This window comes from Amaranthus tricolor, chromosome 15 (assembly GCF_026212465.1).
Source record: "Amaranthus tricolor cultivar Red isolate AtriRed21 chromosome 15, ASM2621246v1, whole genome shotgun sequence".
Classification (NCBI taxonomy): domain Eukaryota; kingdom Viridiplantae; phylum Streptophyta; class Magnoliopsida; order Caryophyllales; family Amaranthaceae; genus Amaranthus; species Amaranthus tricolor.
In genome coordinates this window covers 5,042,231-5,063,695 of record NC_080061.1, presented here as the reverse complement: position 1 = coordinate 5,063,695, position 21,465 = coordinate 5,042,231, and the positions used below count along the sequence as shown (strand labels likewise).

Below are 21,465 nucleotides of genomic sequence, written 5' to 3'. Positions count from 1 at the left end.
CGTTGATCAAAAAAATGAATGGTTTAGATTACTTCTCACCCTTCTCATTTTCATACCCCTTCTCATTTGATCCAAAATCTATATATATATATATATATATATATATATATATATATATATATATATATATATATATATATATATATATATATATATATATATATATATATATATATATATATATCATATTAACTTTTATAATTTTTATTTATATAAAATTGAAAATATTAAAAACCAATATAATGTATGGATTAAAAACCCAAAATATAATAACTAATAAGAACCATATAAACTATTTTTGAGTTGAAGCTATTTTTAAACAAATTTAACTTCAATTAAAAATAAAAAATAACTTAATCTTAAATTCGTAAATCCAAATTACAATTTTAACAAATACAAGCTCTTGTGAGAGACGATGTCTTTGTAAAACTTACTCGTGAAACTTTCTTTTCACTAAATTTCTTATTTGATATGTTCCATGGAAAGGCAGTCAACTACAAAATATCTCTTTAACAAATGTCCTAAGTCTAAAACCTTACTTCCCGGAGCCGGTGGGAAAAAGTATTTCCATTTCAAAGCAGAAACATTAAATTAAATTATTTCTCCCGAAATCTCTGTTTTCACGTTCTATCTTTCTTATTAGGGTTCGCTTTCAATAAACCCGTTTTCCCTTTTTAATCTCTTATCTCCAATTTTTGTCCAACAATTCAATTCTTGATATCACCTCACCATAACAATTCGCTGATTTTCCCCGATTCAATTGCTATTTGTATTATATTGACCTTCTAATTTAGTCGATCATCATGCCGAAATTTTTATCAACATGGAAAATTGTCAGATTATTGAGACATCACAACGTTAAACCCTTAATTCGTAATCGAATTAATGCAGTTGAGGCTGGGAATTACGTTCCAATTCGATGTTTAAGCAGCATTGCTAAAATTGATAGCTTTTATTCTAGAGATTTAGTTGATCATTCAAGAAATTTCTTCAATCGTTATGATAATCTGCAGAAAAGATGGTTTTTGAGTTTTGGAAACGGTGAAGAAGGGAGTGCTTTATCTAAGGTCTATGAGGAAAAACTTGTTGTTGGGTAAGTTTTACTTTTTGCATTTGTATCTATTTAGTGTTTTGATTTAAAATTGTGTATTATAAAGTTGTAGATTAATTCTGAAGTGATTTTTGAGTATTGATAATTTAAACATTAAAAGAGATTTGATATTCAGTATGATTGATTTTTGGATATTGATAATTTAACCATTTAAAGAGATTTGTCATTGAGTATAAATATTTTAATCACTGTATTAAGAATATTCAAAGGTTGTATGATTGTATCTTCATCACTGAGTTACCATAATGGAAGAAGTAAGCAAATAGAGAGGGCTTTACAGTTGTGTCCTGCAGTGATTTTTGCATTTGGTGGGAGTTCTTTTACAGAAAGATGTTATTAATGCTGTCTTTTGAGTAAAATACTGTCAAATAAAGCTTTCCTCTTCATAATTGATTTGCACCATGTCTTCACATCTTTTGGATGTTTGAAGACCGAAGCTTGAAACTAAGATTATGTAAACAGGTACTCTCCTGAACAGCTGTTTGCTGTTGTGGCAGCTGTAGATCTGTATGAAGATTTCTTACCTTGGTGTCAAAGATCAGAAATACTACGGAATCACTCTGATGGATCATTTGATGCTGAATTAGAGATTGGTTTTAAATTTTTCAATGAGAGTTACATCTCACATGTGGTTTTAGACAAGCCAAAGTTGGTTAAGGTACATTTTTAAATCGCTCCTAACTTCGATTTTCCTAAGAAGAGCCCATATAATTAGTCAAATTTTCTAGATGATCCTATAAGCAATCACTTTAATGTTACTAAGTGATCACTGAAGTTATCACTGTGAGACCGTTTCATCTGAGAATTTGTCTTTTTCATAACCCACAAAAGCATAATTTAGATTTTTGTTGATGGATGAGTCCCAGAGACCTAGACTCCTAATACTTTATTTAATGATGTTGCGTCAAAAACGATGATGGTACAATTTGTACAATTCAATCTTTAAGAAATTAGGTATATGAGTAAATCGTATATGTATTTCATGTTTGAACTCATCTGAATTTGTGTCACGACTTGGCTCATAATGTAACCAGTTTTAGCTCCCTTGATGATCTAATTTTAGGGTAGTTTTGACCTTAGATGCTCATGGCTGTTGCAGAAAGGAAGTTTCCGGACAGATTTGAAGTAATTAGGGTAATGGGCAGAAATCAGAATGTTCATGGTAGATTGTATTGTCTATAGTAATGTCAACGAACGCGAGAGCATATCGAGTATGCCCAAAATAACCAAATGTGTATACACATTTTGTAATTTCCAAAACATGAACAAAACTCCCCTCCCCTTAAATTGTATACTAATAATATCCTAACAGAAAATATTAGTAGCGATAACCAACTATAATAGAGAATATATTCCCTTAAATACTCTTCCGTGTCATCATTTGCTTGATTTACTAAAATTTTCCTGTTGGAATGTCTAAGTGTAGATGTAAATGTGTATGAAAGTATTTGGCGATTTACATTGATAATTGTATATTACTGATATGCTATCTTTGTTATGGTATCATCAGACCACTGCATCTCAAAGCAACCTCTTTGAACATTTGATCAACATATGGGAATTCAGATCAGGACCAACTCCGGAGACCTGTAACCTTTACTTCTTGGTTGATTTTAAGTTCCGGTCACCACTTTACCGGCAGGTAATGCGCATTCTGTGCTTTTGCAAACCTGTTTTCAACCGCAAGAGTTTCAACAAGATTGCGTATTTTATATCACTGTTATATCACATGTGATGATAGCATGCTGGTTCTTCCTCACTTCAGTGATGACTTTTTCTGTGTAGGTGGCATCAATGTTCTTTCGGGAGGTGGTCTCTCGATTAGTCAGTTCGTTCACGGACCGTTGCCGTTTGTTATATGGACCAGGGGCAACCATTGAACAAAGGGCTTAGGATTTTGGAGGCTTAATGCTTGGATGTTGAATCAATGTGACTCGGCATCTCCTCATGATTTTTGTTGCTCTAACTTTAGTTTCTTCACTTATTGAAGTTGTACATTGAGCCATTGAGGTACTGCTAGTATTGGCTTTTCTAATTGGTTTCTGAATGGGGAAGTAAAGGGAAGATTAGAGTTGGAATTGCTAGTACAGACTTAAAAATTTTGAAGTTATGTTATTGTTTGAATAGTAATACATTAGAAATAAATTTAAAAAGCATAGAAAATTACAATAATCCTTTTAATAATCATTTTTGTAATAATTTCAAAGTCTCACAGAATAGCACCCCACTTGAAGACATTTTTGGTGGATTTTTTTTCCTCGGTAAGAGTTTTGTTTGGATTGTTATTCAAGGAGGGAATGAAGAGGATGGAAGGGAAGGAAAAATTGATATATTTTTCCTATTAAATATTGATGATATGGGATTCATATTCCGCGGATTAGGGTAACGATAATGTAGTGCTCAGATGTGCGGTAGTTTGATGGTAGGCTTTGGTTTTGAGCATATGCTTCGACCATTACCGCAATATGATTTTTTAAGCTCCTCCACATAAACACCGGAATACACGGACACGGACATGCAAAAATCAGACACGCCAAATAAAGTGTCCAATATTTTTTTCCGGACACGCGGACACGGAAGGAACACGGCAAAAGACACGGCAAGGAGTTAAGGACACATTTTTTTAAAAAAAAATAATATCTTTTATTTCTACATGGTGTTGCCCCACCTCGATTCCCATTTTTTTGTATATCCTCTTTGAATATTTGTTAATTGTTATTTGTTAATATTAAATTGTTAATATGTTATTTGTTAATCTTAGATTCTTAATGTTAGTGTTGTAATTTGAATTTTAAAAAGTTGAAAAATTGTGAGTTTTATGTTTTTAAAGTGTTTATTTACATATATTATTATATTACCATTTTCGTGTCCCCGTGTCCGCCATTTTTAAGTTGACGTTTTCCCGTACCGTGTCGTGTCCGTGTCCGTTTTAGTGCAACCTAGCACAAACATACTCCAGAGACGTTGACTCGGCACCAATTGCCAACCAAACTAAGTCCACATTCGACGGCTCTAGACCCACTTAGGGCGAGATGTCATATGTATGTCAAGTTTTAATTTATTTCAAAGTTCATTATAAGTTCATACTCCAGAGATGTCATATATTATTATATTATCTTAGGTTTTAATTTTTTTTTATTATAAGCTCATTTATTTCAAAGTTCCTTCCACACTCAAAATCCCAACAAAACAAACGACCTATAAAAGAAATATCCACTTAATTGTGGTCTGCATGTCATCACCTAGTAAAAATCAGCGCGTAACGTAATAAAGCGCAGTCAAGAAAAACATATTACTTAAATATATTAAAACTATTATTAGTACAACAATGTAATCGTATGATAGTGTACATTTACATGGTAAGAAAAAAAAATGCTGTACAAAAAGCCTCTGAAAGCATGAGACTTACTATCTCTTCAGAGAGCCAAAATCTACGAAGAATAAAACCCAGCAAAAATCGGAATGTTGATAACTTCAACCACCTTCCGAAACCCCCACAAAAAAGGAACAAATTACCCGATAAACGTAAAGAGCACTCAAAATTGCAGCTCTAAAGCTTGTAAGAATGATGAAAGCAAAATGGTAAGCTACGAGTTCTCTAGCAGTATACAATTATTAACCTGCAATACAAATAGAAATGTCATTAGGACTATGAAAAGAACAGAGCTGTAGTAGTATGAAATATCATGTTATAATGTTCTAAAAATATAGTTTGAAAAGATTTAATGTTAAAGTTTGGCATGTAGTATTAGATATATATAATCTCTTTACTTTCTGTAAAATCTGGTAAACTTTTGATTTTGCGGATCAAATTTCTACTTTCATAAGGCAACCTCTGACATGTCTGAAACAAAACTAGCTCTTTCCGCAAGAGAAAGCATGTAAACGTATATGCTCTAACGTATAATCGGAATACATCTGAACATAAAATTTTCACACTGCTACCCAGATTAGAGCTAGAGATGCTTAAATGACGTGATGTTATAAGCTCCCTCCAAACTAAAAATTACTTCCTCCCTTTTCCCTAAAAGTATACACTATTGAATCTCAAAAGTCAAAACATAGTAGTTAGTATTGAAACAAAAAAGAGAAAAAAACAAAAAAGGGGTAGACAAGAATTATGAGAAATTTTGGGTTAGGACAGGATAAGACCGCTCCCAAAGTCTACCAACTGGAATAATTTCTGTGAGCAATGAGCATATAAAAAGCCATAGATCATTGCATATTGTTATTATTTCGTAAGTTAAAAAACAGAATAACTATTACCTATAAGCAAAATGCCACTAGTGTCAACAGATCCAAGGTTGTGACAGACAGACAGTTGGTGTTGATGCAGCCAAACCTTCTTTTCCATGTATAGCAGCTTTAAGGACTTCATATTGTTCGGTCACAGAATTATACAATGCGTGTGTATAAGCTGACTTAGCCTGTAATAGATGGACAATAAATTATTAATAATTGAAGATAATTATGTGTGCCAATGGTGCAAACAACATCAGAAAAAGAAAAAAACTCAACCTCTTCCTCATTCTTGCCATCAAGAGAGAGATCATAGTCATTAATCTCAGGTGCCACAGATAACCCAACTCCGTGATAAGATATCATTCTTCTCTCCCCAATTTCTTTTTCAACCTGTTAGGGAAAATAAATTTAGAAGCATAAAAGCAAAAATTTAACCATGCCTGCAAAAACACCAAGATACCTTAGCAGGAGGGGGCATAATGTTGTGGCACAACAATGCTAATGGATAGATGTGTCCGGGTACACCAGCATGTTGTACAAGTCTTCGCATGTTATCCACTGAAGGGATATCAAAAGTCGCCTGATGCTTTTCAATCAGTATCATCGAAATGGCAAGGCAATATATAAAAGGAAGGAAATAGAAGATAGATTCACTAGCAAGGACTATAGGAGTATATGAAAATTATCGATACAATGCCATCAGCTATGAACTACAGAAAGCTATAGAGCATGAAAGACAGAAAGAGGTTAATGCATCTTACATAAAAAAAACCAGAAAACAGACAGCTAAAAGAAAATATCTCGATTAAGTAAAATTTATTAGAAGATCCACTACAGAAAGTAGCAGAAAAGCATCCAAGGAGAAAATCAGAATAAATAATCCGGAAGCTAACGACATCACATAGCCCAGTGTAAAAGAAACAAGAAAATCAACAGAAAAATCATCCTGAAAAGTGCATCAAATTAGAACAAAAGGCAACAGGTGTATTATTTGTAGTTCCATGTCACAGATAAAAACTTACTGGATACCATTCACCAGTGACAGCATCTGGACGGTCTCTTCCACCACTGGGTGCAATCCAAATTATTTTCGAACCACCTCTAGATAAAGATATCAATTCAAAACACAAAACGAAAAAGTGTGAAAAGGAGAGAAGTATTCCAGTATGAAACATTACTAAGGGACATCCAAAAGTGTTTTAAGTAACACTCAATAAGGCGTAGAGGCAGATAAGAGCACAAGAAAAGACTAATATCTTTACAATCATCATCATTCCATTACCCCAATGTATGTCATTAAAAGGCTCCCACCTAGGGTGGGTTTGGAAGAGTCGGATATACGCAATCATACTTTATAAATGTTAAAATTAACAAAAAGGTTATTTCCGATTAACCGTTGGTAGCAAACATCATGTGCAACTTTACATAAATAAGAAGTGCACATAATTTAATAAGTCATTTTACTTGGACCATTATAATATTTTTACATTAGAAAACTATTTTAGTTTTTAAGACAAAAAACCAGATATGCGCTCAATTTGAACCTACACTAAAAGATCACATAAAATCAAACAGAAACTCTGGTTTTATATTTAACATAGATGAATCCATAAGAACCAATAATGTGATTACCTTAAAAGTAAGACCAACTCTTTTAAGCTTCTTGTATTTGCTCTTTTCTTCATGTCAATAAGCTCCGGATCATCATGCATGTGCTTCTTAGAATAAACACAAAGAAGATTCCTGAGTCAAACAAAATATAAAATCAGTGATGGCTCATCATCAAGAACAAGCCAACTTCCTTGAGCTAGAAGGATCATATGATAATCACCTTCCCATGCTAAAGGGCTTGCAAAGAGGATCAGTTACAACTCGATCACCTGCTACATAAATCTGCAGCATATAGAAGTTACACTTTTATCATGTAAGCATTGAAATACTTATGCACAACAAAGAGTGCATATTACATATAAGACAAATAGCGTATTGATGTCACCATATTTTCTGCAATGTATGGGTTTGTCTTTTCCAGTAGCAATGCAATAACAGCAGGATCTGCTTCAGTTTGATGGTTAGACATGAAGACAATGTTATGCCCCTGCAGCATTAGGGAATTAAACTGCAATGTTAGAAACTGCACCAATATCAATCATACGCACAAGTTACAGGTAAAAAACATTGAGCAAGCATAATGATGAGGGGGGGCTCCTTTGTCTCCTTGATATGAGAACAAAACTACTAAAAAGGAAGAAGTAAATAAAAGAGCACAGCTGTACAAGTACATCCTTCCACGCCCAAGAGCCCAAAAAACACCCACAAACTTGTTTATAATATAGTTATAACTTCAAATATTACCAAAGGCTTCCTACAACCAGATCGAGTTTCATCCATCAAGTCTAATGCATATTCCTTCATACTTCTATTAAATCAAATTATGAGTCTAGAGTAAATTCCTCACAATGATCCAAAATGATAACTGTAGCCAAATGATAAAACATACACTTTTCTATCTACAATCTAAATCGCTCAAAAGCAAATTGAAAGCATATACAAGAATGAATCCCACTATCAGCAGCAGAAAATGTCTGAAATGATTGATTCCAAACCCCATGTCTACTGTAGCAGCAAGCATGGAACCATGCACACCTCAGATTGCAAGTCCACAATTCAAGTTTTTAATATCACAATAACTAAGATAAAAAGTATAGCTAAGTAAATCGATACATCATTATGTAAGAATGAGTCTACTAAATCCTCCATCAAACTAACAAGTAAGATGCGCAACTCATCTCAGGGCCATTTCCAACGTACAGCAAGTAGAAAACCATAGCAATGAAACTCACTCAAGGATAGTGAGCTTTACTTGACAAAACGAAATCCCTTTATTGTTTTTTTCATGGGGCGAGAGGCGCATTTTGTTAAGAGCTTTGAATAGAAAGAAACCACAAAACAATTGCAATGATAGATAAGCTACAATTTCAGACATTATCCTCCATTTAGTACATACATTCAAAAAATATACCCTTACCACAAGCTAAGGGCAAAATTGGATACCTGTCGAAGCTTCTCCTCCATCTCATGAAAAAGGGTAATATTTCCAACAAATGAATTTCTGAAATGAAACAATGATAATTACAGGATCAAGAACCAGAAATTATAACACTAAAATTGTTATAGTTATGTTGAATTCCACAGAATTGCCCCTCTATTAAAGATATGAAACAGGCTAGAAATATTAAAGTATGTCAAACCTTTTTTCAGAAGAATAGCCTATGGAAGTCCCCCTCCAATACACTAATGCAATAAAATTAGCACTTGAAGCCCTTAACTCTTATTTGACAAGTAGTGTTTTACAAATTTCATGGAATCAAACAGCAACATCACAACACTACACAATGTTCATCACACCAAGAATTTCAACTTAGCCTGATGCCTAAAGCATATTATGGGAAGTTATGTTACAATGTTGGCTATAAGACCCCATTGCTGAAAGAGCCTGCTTTATTGCATTTTATATGTACATATATATAGCCCAAACAACGACAACTATTGTGAGGTTAGTACTTTATCTTACAACTTAAAAACAATTGTAGAGACCAGCCAGCAGACATCATGGATACAAGATACTATGACAACCAGACGGTCAAAACTAAAATTCAATGCATTTACACCAAATTTTGTTCACGTATAGATACTCACACGAAGCCCAGCAAAAGTAGATAACATATTGTTGAGTTATGACTAGCATTACCTACTCGGAGTATACCCAAGTGGGATACAAGTATCTTAGTTATTAGAGAAACATAATATCAAGAAGAGTAAATTAGCCTAACAATAGGAATTACTAAATAAATTGTTAGAATTTGTTAGAATCCTGGAGTTGTCATAAGGTGAAGTGTAAACTATAAGCTCAAGTGGAATGAGGTTTTATGGAGGCTTTGAAAATTTACTTAGTATGCATACACTTTTCGAAGTACTCAAAATGCTCTTATGTTTAGGGTTGTAGCTATCTTATGATCAATAGGATCTATTATTTTCATTGACTAAAATTCTGTTTTACATGTCAACTTCCATTCAATGTTCTAACCACCATCTCTGTCCAGATCCTTTCAATCTGCTAAGGCCATGGCTAACCCCGGTCATAACACATATCCAACAAATTATCTAGAACAATGCACAAGCAAAAGTACATAAAAATCAAGAAGGGGGCTATTATCAATTTAGCATTTACGCAATCGCTGTGGATCTGTAACAAAGATTGTACATGAAAGTAATGTCAACAAGACGTTTCTAATATACTGTTTTCATTAGTGTAACTAATAAAAAATATAATAAGCACCTATTAAGAATCCTGAATAACTCGGCTCTGGAAAGTTTCAATGATACGGGAATAACCTTCTAACATTCCCACAACAACATCCACATAACTCACCACCATTAGAGAAACAGACGTGTTATTGGATAAGGAGGTATTTGGTCAAATCTCCCACAAAATAGAGCATTTGAGGCAAATTTTGGGGGACTAAAAAGTTTGAAATCGACATAAAAAAATGAAGTGATTGAAGCTAAATCACATTGACACAGATTGTTGACCTGGATTTACGTCAACTAAATCAAACATCGTTACAAGCAATGATGAGAAAAACCGGAGGTTTAACTCACCCAAAATCAATCAATGCTCGAATGTAATTCTGACCAAACAAATAATAGTCCACAGGCTCTCGAACAGCTTTATGATGGGGCTGAAATACAAAAGGGTCCTGAAAGATATTATAACCACGTAAGCAGCTAAGTTTTGCATAAAACCCACAAACTTTAAAAACATTAAAAAAATGTTCGCTAGATGAATGTTGTTACACTCTCCCCTCCAATACACTGTTTTTATGGTCTTCAGTATTTTCATTGGGATGACTTAAGATAGCAATTCAATAAGTACCATATACCTCCATATCCAATAATACAAGATCCAGCATAGCACCCATGTTTGAGAGCACAACCTCATCCGGGTGAGAAATTCCACTTAAATGAACCTGAAAAGTCAAAGCAGTAGATGCTACTATCACTTAAGGAGAACATAATAAATGCATACATGCGACAAGAAAAATTCCGAATTGCCTAAGGAAAAGGTAGGAAGTTTTCTTAGTTCAACCAAGATGTTATTTACACACATTAAACAAAATCTACAAGAGTTTTCAAATGATTCAAAACTATTTACTCCTTGAAAAGCCACAAGGGCTGGCTGTGTAAAGCCTTACTCATGCTATGACACAGAAACTACTTCCAATAGATGTTTAATTGATATAGAATGCTCAGCTATGAGTAATATTTCCACCATATATGACAATTCTACTTGATGTTTAAAAATTTCACGATAGTATGGAAATATAGTCTGTTATTTGTTTCTTGTTCATCACAAAGCCAAAAGAAGTTTTACCGGTTAGAAAATTTTAGTACAAACAATAATATTCTACTATAAGCTGTGAAGTCCCATGATCATTATTGATATATAAAGGCCATTCAACCCAATACATAACACATCCAAGAAGGCCCAACGAAAAAATCCAAATCAATTCGTAATCCCTTAGTACTATTTGAGTCATATACTCGTGAAAACAATTCTAAACAACCTATGTGGGACAAAGCCTCCCATACACTCTCACACAGAACTTCACCAACAGTGACTTACTCTTAACATGATCTTATAGGCCTCCCACACACTCTCACACAGAACTTCACCAACAGTGACTTATTCTTAACATGATCTTATACAAACAATCTGCTAGATCTTCTTCAAGCACTGGACACTTCTGATAAGGCAATAAAAATTCTAGGCTTCTAAGATATCTATCACCTAAGAGGCTAAAATCACACAGCCACGCGGCACTTTGCTTTAGGTGGTTTAAAAAAATAAAAAGAACTCAAATTCTTAAGGAACAAATTTCAAGGACACGTGCACTTCAGCTTCAAAGTTGGGCAAATTGAAAAGTAAACTAGGATAACTATGATTTATCATATATAAGGGCATTTAAGCCAGCCAGAAATATGAAAGCAAGTATCAGAAAAGAAAAAAAAAATCCTAACTTAAAGGCTCATCAGGCATGTAAGCAAACAATACAATGCAATCTTAGGATGGGTGACCTCTTGGGAAGTGTTCCCAGGTGCGCATGAGTGAGGCCAAAAGCACTTGTGTTGGTTTGTAGGGCCAGTCTACAATCTCCATGAGTAGTCACCAGCGGTCCGAGGGACCGGGGTGTTACAGATAGACAAAGGGTAAAGCAACAAACAGTCCCATTCAAAAGGAGTTGCTAAAGATCATTACAGCACAATTTCGTTTGTTTGAAACTATGATAGAGTGTTCCAGAAGGTTAGAGGCAGTGTTTATGGATATGAATAGGTTGAAAATATAACTTACTGCACTACGGTAGTTGTGAAAAACTTCCTCCATAGTAGATGCAACATTTCTAGGCAACTTTCCAAAATCAGATTCTCTTCTCATTACAGAAATCAGGTCTGCAAAAAAATATATATCAAATTCAGCTTATGAAAAAGAAAAATCAGAATTTGTATCAAGCAACCAAGACCATTGAAATAGAAAGGGAAAAACATAAACGATACACTAAAGATCAGAAATGTTTTCCCTGGTATACTTGAATCGTTCCAAACTGACAAAAACATATTTTGATTCTTGAGAAAAAGAGACATTCATTCGTAGAGAAGGGAGGTCGGAATTTACAGCAGCTATGCAAGACGGCTTTTTATCAAGTATGTCATCAACAAGCTTTTAACTGTTGTATTGTAACAAAAAAAAGAATATACCTACCTAAAGTATGCTTGACCATAAAGAGGCCATCCATGTATGAGAAAAAGCAACAAAATACAGGGTAAATGGGGGGATAAAATAAAAAACCATATGAATATATAAACCAATGAATGTCGTGCTCAAATTGATAGCCGCCAAATACTTAGCAAGATCGTCTTACAAAGCAAGATCTTAATATGATCTATTTCTAAACCAATAATGGAAGCCTTATGGATGAGTGAAAGAAAAAGTCTTCAAAGCCCGGCCAAAATGCCAGTTATTGAAGAATTAATTCAAGCCAATTAGCTTCCGAGATAAGATAGCTTCTTTTTCCTTTCATTCCCTCCCAAGATTAAGAAGCAAGCAACTACAGAAGGACCCATCAGTGAGTCACAACAAGGCAAAATGTCCAATTTCCTAAAGCATTCGATGATGAAAGTTTTTTGGTAAACTTTCTTTTTGTGAAACCAAAATAGATCACGATGATCTATTTTTCAGTAAGAAATGTGTTCAGAGTTACATATGATGCATCCCAATCTCATGAATTGGATCAAGGAACATACCAAAGTATAACAAAACTTTGAATTCTTTTTCGAGAAGATACTTACCATTCTGAAAAAAGAATCGAAGTCCCCCCCCCCCCACCCACACACACAAAATGATCACACGACAAACACTAAACTCAGAAATTCAGACGAGGTCAATCGATATGGAATTGTATTGAAGCTTCATAAATAAAAAACCTCTTTGACAAGAGAAGGGGGCAAATTTTTAATGGAACCTTTCAATAGATGCATCATGCATGTTCACTTCCAAATGGCAATGCTTGGAAATGCCCAAACTTAAGGTAATGATACATGACGAGACAACTACTACTCCCATGTTACCACACAGTCCATAACATCAGCCAGGCGCCTGGAAAAAGGCTCCATACATTAGAAACTAACTAATAAAGCACTTATTGACCGCTAGTACATGAAAATAAGAATATGATAAAGCTCAATGCGCAATTTGATTTTGTTCAAAACTATAAGAGAAGACTATGATGTAAGCATCTCACACAAAGCTACATGCCTACATCCCTATCAAGTCTAAATTTCAAGCATAATGGAGGGTAAAAGATAAAAGCTTGGAGTTGAAGCAAAAATAAATAAATTTAGTTTAGAATAGGTGTCAAGAAGTTCAAATTTCCTCTATAAATATTACAAATTAAATGCATGAAATAAACTTACTTTGAGGATGGTGCATCAAAGCTTGGACAGTGTGAAAGGTAAAGGGTAATTATACTTCTATAATTATAATTTTCACAAAACTAGTGGAATTATGTAATCTAAGAAATAAATGTGAATGCTACAACAACTTTCTAAAGTTTAATATACTTCCATTTAGTTGAACTTTAATTTCTAGCATAAAGCAAAGCTTACTAGAAACGCCAAACTTCACAAATCTCCTAAGTGTAACATCATACTGCTCCAGATGAGAAGCAGTATGTTCTCAAACCAACATCTTTTGATTAATTAAGAAGTTTCAAAATATTGTGCATATACTCCATCCATGTTTGTCAAATGACCCTTATTTCTCCTTCTTCGAGACAAAGGAAGGCTGTTGGGCTGATGATGACTGCGTCACAAAGGCTTTACTCCAAGCTCCAGAACACAACTTTACACTATTCCATGTAATGAAATGAAGATGCCAGAAATTTCAGAAATAATTACCAATATTTCATCCTAAGCTTCAAATGTTCTTAGCAAAGTCAAACTTAGAATGGCATGCTAACTGACTAAGCAAATCTTTGCAGACAATGTAAAGAATTTGCCTTTCAAGGATAATAAGAATTACATTAACAAGACACCAAGTGAGTCTGAGCCTATTTTATCCTCTTTATACGTACGACACCCTCGGCTCCCTACTACTGTCTTTTTAATAGAAATTGTAGTACCCATCAGGGAGGGAGAAAGCGCCCTCAATGGATATTAGTCAAAGATACCTAGAGATTATCCGCAAAAAAATCAATGACACTACCATATATTAATTTGTTTTGATAAAGACAATCAGGAAAAAGAAGAGTATAGTTGCAAACTTTGCTCATGACTACTATACAACACCTTACACCCTAGAGTAGAAAAGCTTGAAGCCTTAACAGGAAGACACTAGCCTCTATATATGTCTACTACTTTGCTACCACAATGAGATTCCGCCATCCTAAGCATACCTTCGGCCAATAGATGGGTGAACCAAGCTCAATCATTGTGAAAAGAGGAGAAATTCCACATATACAAACCTAAGGGCATCATAGAACACAATTATCAATAGAGAACAAAAGCTAAACAAACTGGTTACTGATGAACTTCCCTATCTTAAGAATATCCTTTGTAACTAGTAGGTTAGAGATCATTCCTCTAAATGCTACTTAAAGAAAATGAATACTCTATCAAAAGTGCCTTAACTGCCAAATAGCCTAAAATGGCGAATCAATACAATGACTCCCTTCTAGGGAACTATATAGGCTCTTGCCAATAAAGGAGAAAATTTTGATTAAAATTAACAATTTAGTGATTAACTTCCACATTATTGTGGGAGAAAATTTTTAATCCTATATTTGTATTGTAGATAAACAAAAGAAGAAATTACAGAAATGCATCCAAAACATCAAACAAATTACCGCCATAAATAAACAATAAACCGAAAACCACTATAGATACACAATAAATCATAAACCGAAAAACCTCCATAGATGAGCAATACAATACACCGGGAGAAACATAAAATCCAATAAGTATCAACAGTTAAGCATATCAAGCAATAAAAACAACTGAAATTAATTAAAATAAACATATCATAAATGAAACAATCAACGAAAATTCTGCCGCTACTTTTATTTAATAAATTATTGAATGCTAGCAAAAAAATACGAAGCACACCTTGAGCATAACGAACATCAACAAAAGCGCGAGAATGAAAGCCATAATTATCTTTCTCATTTTCTCTGTTGAAAGCAATCTTATCTTTCTCATCATCAACCGATTTATTATCCGCCATAAATTTAAGCTTAGAAGAGCAACAACAAAGCAACGAAGACTTTCTTACACCGAACGAATTGCGACGAAGAACAACAGTAAACGCGAAAGTAGAAGAAGACGAAGAAGTAGAAAAAGAGGACGAAACCCTATCTTTGAAGAGTTCGAGAACAGGCGGAGCAGAGGAAGTAAGGACGACCAGCATGTTTGCGAAGTATAGAGAGAGAAAATATAAGATTAAAAATGGCGGAAGGAAGATGAAGATTGAAAATGGTGATGATGGAAAAAATGAGATGAGGTGAGATGAGATAAAAAGTAGAGTATAGAAAAGCAAGACGCAATGTGATGTGGAGTGGACTACTGAACCGTGAGAGTGTTCTCAAAAGATGCAGGAATCAGGATTAGGCGGCGACCGTGGGGCTTGGCTTTGGCCTTTGGTTTTCGCCTATCGCTTTTGTAGTTTGTGCTGCTGTGAACTTGTGGTCCTTGTCGACTTCAGTATTGGATAAAGCTTACGAGTAAGATTAGAATGTGCTTCTTTCTTGTACCGATTCGGATACTCGCCAGATGAGAATGAGAATTTGGGCTTATGGAGTTGATATTTTTTGATATAGATTATAGTTGGGATTTAGAATGAGACTTTAAAAATTAAATTTTATATTCGTGTTTAATAAATGACAAAAATAAATAAGAAATTTGGTAAAAGATTAAATATATTTATAAATTTGTCATTTATTTTTTCCTTTTTACTTTTTCATTAATGACATATCTATTTATTACTACATACTAAAGTCTTGAATCAGTTCATGTTAAGTTCACCTCATCTTTATTCATTAAAACTAATTGTAACTGATTTTTATTGATATAAATTGATTTTAGTTTTTAGTTTTAACTAATTTTTATTGATAAGAACTAATTTTTACTGGCTGATTTTTATTGGAAAAATAAGTTTTATTGATTACGTATTTTGTAAGGTGAACTAAATGTGTTCTTAGTTACAATTCTTCCTTTTTTGTGGGAATTTTCTTTTCCAAATCTCTTATTTTTCAACCTTTTCCATTTATCATTCTCCTCAAATAAATAAAAAGCTTTTTTATATTAGAATCGCAAACTCAACCTTAATGAGCTCTTGTCAACCCCTTAAGTGGTTGCTCCCTTTATCGATTCCCATGGAAGTATTTACAATACCTTCAAATGACATTTGCTCAAGTAGAGTTTGGATAGTCAAATTTACAATATCTCTACAAAATAATTGTTTTTTTTTACATAAATAAAAGTTAAAAAATATAAACATTCGACTTAATCGAGTTCATCAAAAATTAATGTGAATCAACAAGGTCTTATCGACTTTTTCTATAATATATTAGATCATTAACCTTTTTTAAAAATCTTTTAACTTTATTTTAACTTACTTTTTTTACTCATGTTTATTTTAAACATATCTATAATGTTAAGGTTTGGATTATTCATAATTAATGTTATTATTATTTTAGGAAAATCAAGAAAATATGTTTTTGCAAGAAAATACTTATATAACTCTAAAATAATAGTAAACACAATTTTTTATTCAAAAAATAAGTTTATAAAAAAATTTATGTGCTACTCTTAATCTTCCAATTGCTATTTTCGTTGGAGTGAGTTGCTTCAACCAAATTGCAAACGTCAATAATATGAGGTCGGTTTTCAACAAAATCTTATTCTCCCCACGCTTGCCAGTCGCCACTAAATTTTGTGAATCCCATTTCACAATTTTTCTCCATTGAAGAGAATTGTGATTATACGTAAGCTCCAAACTTTCCCAGTTTCCCAGATATTTTGGTATTTTACCAGCAAAATTAAAGGATAATGACAATGTCAATGTCCTCAGTTATTACTCCATCAACTCTATCTCTTAGTCTTACTTCTTCATCAATCAAAACTAGACCCCTTTTCCCTTCTCTTACTTTTTATCGCCCTCGATTGCCTCTTCAAAACCGGTATTCTCTTTGCATCTTCATTATTTGTTTATTTCATTTGCTTGATTTGGGTTATTTTTATTGGAATTTTGGTGGGTTGTAGTTCTATTAATAAGTATACATGTGTATGAATTTTTGGTTTAATCACGATCGAATTTCAAGTGCATGCAAAAGGGCAGTTTTTTTATTAGTTGGAGAGTTTTGTTTAGCATAAATGGTTGTTTAGTTAAGTTAGAGAATATTCTTCATTTAAAGATTGTTGGGTTTTGTTCTGAGATGATGAGTAGTGGGAGAAATGCGTACATTACTGTTCTTGTTATGGAAAAAGATTAGGGTTTTTCTTCATGGGATTACTGAAAGATTGTTCATTTGGGAGGGAGTTTGGGTTGATTATAAATACTGATTTGCAAATTGATAACTAGACACATGAATAATAAATGGGGAATCACCAAATCATAATTTAAGATGTGGTTGTTTCTAATCTATCACTATACTCCTCCTTCATTGGAACTTGAGACCGACACATGAATAGTAAATGGGGAATCACCAAAAATTGGATTGATGCTTGTTGGTTCACAAACTTTCAATTTCACTGCATCATGTTGCTTGAGCAACTGTGCCTAAATCTTGTTCTCTAGTTGTCCCCATGTTTATACTTTGGTAAATTTGTTGATGGATTCCTTTCTTATTTTCAATTGACATTGACACTATGTTAGGATAGCAATGTGCATCTTGTTTGTTTAGGAGGGAAGAGAAGGGAAAATGAATGAAAATGAGTGAACTCCCTTCAAAATTTTCCACGTTATGAGATATTGTATTTTTTACAAATGTATTCTTTACAAATTTTCTCCATGTTTTCCCTCCAAACCCCTCCCTTCCAAATTTCTGCCCTCAGTTTTTGTTATCCAAACAAGGAATCCTCAATCCTTACAAATCCCTTGACCCTCGCCTTCCTTCCCTCTATTTCTCTTTATCCAAACACAGTGTAAAGACTTGAACATTTTCAATGATTTCATAGTTTTCTTTTCCCCAAGTGAATAAATATATACATATATGAAATTTGGGACTTGCACTTGATAATTGATTTGGTAATAAAACTTATTTACTTGTCTTCTCCTTCAATTGATTTTTTTCTTGTTCATGGAGAACACTTTTTCTATGTTTAAACTAGATTTTAGTTTAATTATTATAGGTACTTAGCAATAGATGCTAATCTCAATGTTGTTTTCATTTTACTTCAACTACAGGCTTAGGAGTTGTCATGTCGAGTGTGCTTATTCAGGAACCAACATGGAGGAAAACTTCAAATCTGCTACAATAGACATCGTAGCGAATGTTCAAACTGAAAAGGTATAGTCGGATCAGTTTTTCAGTCTTCATATTAGTTATGTTTCAGAAGAAAAGTTTTTTGCTCATGGGAGCTGCTGTTCTGAATAGCTAGTTGTTCTGGGAGGCAGTGGTTTTGTTGGCTCTGCAATATGCAAGGCAGCTGTATCAAAGGGCATAGAGGTTGTAAGTCTAAGCAGGTTTGACTTATTGATTTCCTACTTAATTTTTATCTCGTAGACTTGCACAATAGTATTTTAGCTGATATCTGATTCCAGTATGTCTTACTGTTTTTCGTGTTGATATATGAGGCTACTTTATAGTTTCAATTGGAATGCGGAGTCTAAAGCTTTCCATGAACTTTTCTCAGGTCAGGACGTCCTCGTATATCAGAATCTTGGGTAGATCAGGTTTCTTGGGTACCAGGCATGTCTTGACTTTCTTGCTCCCTTATTACGCTACTCGTAATGTTATTTTACGAAGTTTTCATCAATGCTGGATCTTGATTTTAACATGCATCTATAAAGTCCTTCCGTTCGTTCCTATTGATTTGGAGCATCCATATAATTGCTAAAGCAATTTTTTCAAATCTCAAAGCTGCAAGATACATAACTGTTGTGATAAATTTACTTATTCAATAGGTATTGCTTTTTGAATTATTTCCTGTCAAGTTTTAATTGATTGTTAAGATTCTATTATATTATTGTTTTCCTATGGATGGTACGCCACATACGCTTGAATGATACTCCCTCGTATTCTCTTTACTTGTCACCATTTGGTTTTGTCATATTTGCCAATGCACGTTATTAATCTTAAATATCTCTAATTGTGCTTGAGTAAAAATTATAAAAAGTTGATATTAATAAAATTTACAATAAGATGAATATAACAAGATCCCACATGACTATGTTGTAACTTATAGATTAGAACAAATCACATAATAAGAGTGTTAATGAATAGTGTTGAAAAACCAAATAGGACAAATAAAGCGAATAGGCGAGAGAGTACTTCTTTAAACAATTTTATTTCTTAACTAGTTCTTGCAATATGAAAGCAGCGAGAGACTGAGAGTATAGTAGTTTGTGGGGGAGAATGTTTTCCCTTCTTTTGGCTCTATAGTATTAGTCAATTTAACTCCTTTTATTGTACAGGGGATGTTTTCTATGTTAACTGGGACGAAATCCTTCTTGGAGCCACTGCTGTTGTTTCTACCTTGGGAGGTTTCGGAAACGAGGAGCAAATGAAAAGGATTAACGGTGAAGCCAATGTTGTTGCTGTAAATGCTGCAAAAGAATATGGTAAGTGAATTTATATTATGTCTCATTGAGCTAATTGATCCCTGGTCATTCTGGCTCTAGTGTTTCGTTGGTACTATGATTGTCTTTATACCTTGTCACTTGATTGCATGAATTTTTCAAAAGAGAGAACAGATAATGAAAAAGATAGGTAACTGAACCTCTTTTGCTCTGCGCTTGTAAAATTACAATATAGTGGCTTCGATGATAGTTTTAATTATTCATGAACGTATTGCAGGAGTCCCAAAATTCATCTTAATCACAGTTCATGATTACAATCTCCCACCCTTCTTGCTTGAATCTGCATACTTCACTGGAAAGAGGAAAGCTGAATCAGAGGTTCTTTCTAGATACCCTAATTCAGGTAATCATTATTACTTTATGACGATACCCATTTCAGCTTTATAATTATAGAATTTTTCTCGTCATATTTGGATGTGATGCTAAATGCTAATACTCCTCTAGTCCTACTTAACTGGATGGAACTAACAGTCATATTTCCCCTCACAATATGTCACTATCTGTTGCATTTTAATAGGACCGAAGGAAGTACTTGTTTTGTAGGCCAATACTTGATTGTTGTAGCTTTTACATGCAAATGCGATGTGAATTATCTAATGTTTTCTATCTGGGAGAAAATGCTTAGAATGTGGAGTGTTTGTCTGCAGGAGTTGTATTAAGGCCAGCTTTTATATATGGTAAAAGAAGGGTGGACGGCTTTGAGATCCCTCTCGACTTGGTTGGGGAGCCATGGGAAAAGATTTTAAGTGCTACAGAGAATTTGGTTCGGCCTCTAAACTCTCTTCCCGCTTCAGACTTGGTTTTGGCACCTCCTGTTAACGTAAATGATCTCGCACTGGCAGCCGTCAATGCTGTCAAAGACAATGACATGTTTGGTATCTTTACAATCGAACAAATTAAGCAAGCTGCGAAAAATGTGAAGGTGTGATCATGTAAAATGATACTTTCGTAAGCAGTCGCATGACTTTGCTAGCTAGTGACTGAATAGCATGATTTTGTTGTTAGAAGTTAGAACTATAGACCTCAATGGTAATGACTATTGTGTATATTTAAAGCTACAGGGGATTAAGCTAGCAATAGGTGGTTGTTTTATGCAAAATTATAGAGATGTTTGGCTAAAAACGATGTCTTTTAAATGCTTCTTTCGTTGTCATTCGAGTGGAGTTGGAAGTGTGTTGTGTCAGCATGAGAGCCCCTGTGCTGGTTAGTTGAAGTTGCGTTTGGTTAAGCATTGACTTCCCAATTTATCGCCAAATTCACAAGGATGCGCCCATAAGAGATATCTAGAGATTATAGTTCAAGGCCTCCATGATATTTTGTGTACATTTGCTACTAGTTTAACCACTAGATGGTAATGATTGCGATCCTCGTAACAATATGTCAGCGTATAACAATTTGTAAAAGCACCTAAAGGTCATAGCAAACTTAGATTTTGTTGTTTATTTTACCTAAGTACACAATAAGTTTATGGACTACATAGAGAATCAGAGTAATCAAGATGACTTGGCTCAGTGAAGCTCTATTGCATATCATCATATTCATGACTCACGAGAACAAATCGTATTTATAAAAAGTGGCTCTTCAGGCCTAGCCCAACAATTAAAAAAAAAGAGAGAAACTTTAAAACCGATATGCGTGTTTTAACATATTTGAAGTTGATTTTAACTATTAAAGTTGATATTTTAACTTATTAGAGTTA

At 33.9% G+C, this 21,465-nt stretch overlaps 3 protein-coding genes across 3 annotated transcripts; 2 read left to right on the top strand and 1 right to left on the bottom strand.

Moving 5' to 3' along the window:
* Positions 1–497: 497 nt before the first annotated feature.
* Positions 498–4,152, top strand: LOC130800834 (uncharacterized). Its single transcript, XM_057664535.1, has 4 exons — positions 498–1,093; positions 1,574–1,769; positions 2,622–2,753; positions 2,897–4,152. Exons 1-4 carry the CDS (start codon positions 804–806, stop codon positions 3,002–3,004), a joined length of 726 nt encoding a protein of 241 aa, XP_057520518.1. The 5' UTR covers positions 498–803; the 3' UTR covers positions 3,005–4,152.
* A 237-nt stretch (positions 4,153–4,389) lies between these two features.
* Positions 4,390–15,719, bottom strand: LOC130800833 (glycerol-3-phosphate acyltransferase, chloroplastic). The gene is made up of 13 exons (XM_057664534.1): positions 15,074–15,719; positions 11,766–11,863; positions 10,297–10,383; positions 10,016–10,113; positions 8,408–8,465; positions 7,350–7,451; positions 7,185–7,246; positions 6,986–7,096; positions 6,376–6,454; positions 5,814–5,933; positions 5,630–5,743; positions 5,378–5,538; positions 4,390–4,731 (listed from the first exon to the last, which is right to left on the bottom strand). Exons 1-12 carry the CDS (start codon positions 15,372–15,374, stop codon positions 5,401–5,403), a joined length of 1,368 nt encoding a protein of 455 aa, XP_057520517.1. The 5' UTR covers positions 15,375–15,719; the 3' UTR covers positions 4,390–4,731; positions 5,378–5,400.
* Positions 15,720–16,793: 1,074 nt separating this feature from the next.
* Positions 16,794–20,994, top strand: LOC130801276 (uncharacterized protein At1g32220, chloroplastic). Its single transcript, XM_057665088.1, has 7 exons — positions 16,794–17,145; positions 18,372–18,474; positions 18,562–18,650; positions 18,821–18,876; positions 19,602–19,748; positions 19,984–20,109; positions 20,414–20,994. Exons 1-7 carry the CDS (start codon positions 17,015–17,017, stop codon positions 20,692–20,694), a joined length of 933 nt encoding a protein of 310 aa, XP_057521071.1. The 5' UTR covers positions 16,794–17,014; the 3' UTR covers positions 20,695–20,994.
* The last annotated feature ends 471 nt before the right edge of the window (positions 20,995–21,465 follow it).

Excerpts from the sequence above, each read along its gene's own strand:
- LOC130800834 (XM_057664535.1), top strand. The coding sequence starts at position 804 with ATGCCGAAATTTTTATCAACATGGAAAATTGTCAGATTATTGAGACAT. Across the intron at positions 1,094-1,573 it reads GAGGAAAAACTTGTTGTTGG|GTACTCTCCTGAACAGCTGT; the intron begins GTAAGTTTTACT and ends TTATGTAAACAG. Across the intron at positions 2,754-2,896 it reads GGTCACCACTTTACCGGCAG|GTGGCATCAATGTTCTTTCG; the intron begins GTAATGCGCATT and ends TTTTCTGTGTAG.
- LOC130800833 (XM_057664534.1), bottom strand. The coding sequence starts at position 15,374 with ATGCTGGTCGTCCTTACTTCCTCTGCTCCGCCTGTTCTCGAACTCTTC. Across the intron at positions 5,934-6,375 it reads TCACTGGTGAATGGTATCCA|GCGACTTTTGATATCCCTTC; the intron begins GTAAGTTTTTAT and ends GAAAAGCATCAG. Across the intron at positions 5,539-5,629 it reads ATGGCAAGAATGAGGAAGAG|GCTAAGTCAGCTTATACACA; the intron begins GTTGAGTTTTTT and ends CATCTATTACAG.
- LOC130801276 (XM_057665088.1), top strand. The coding sequence starts at position 17,015 with ATGACAATGTCAATGTCCTCAGTTATTACTCCATCAACTCTATCTCTT. Across the intron at positions 17,146-18,371 it reads CGATTGCCTCTTCAAAACCG|GCTTAGGAGTTGTCATGTCG; the intron begins GTATTCTCTTTG and ends CTTCAACTACAG. Across the intron at positions 19,749-19,983 it reads AAATGCTGCAAAAGAATATG|GAGTCCCAAAATTCATCTTA; the intron begins GTAAGTGAATTT and ends AACGTATTGCAG.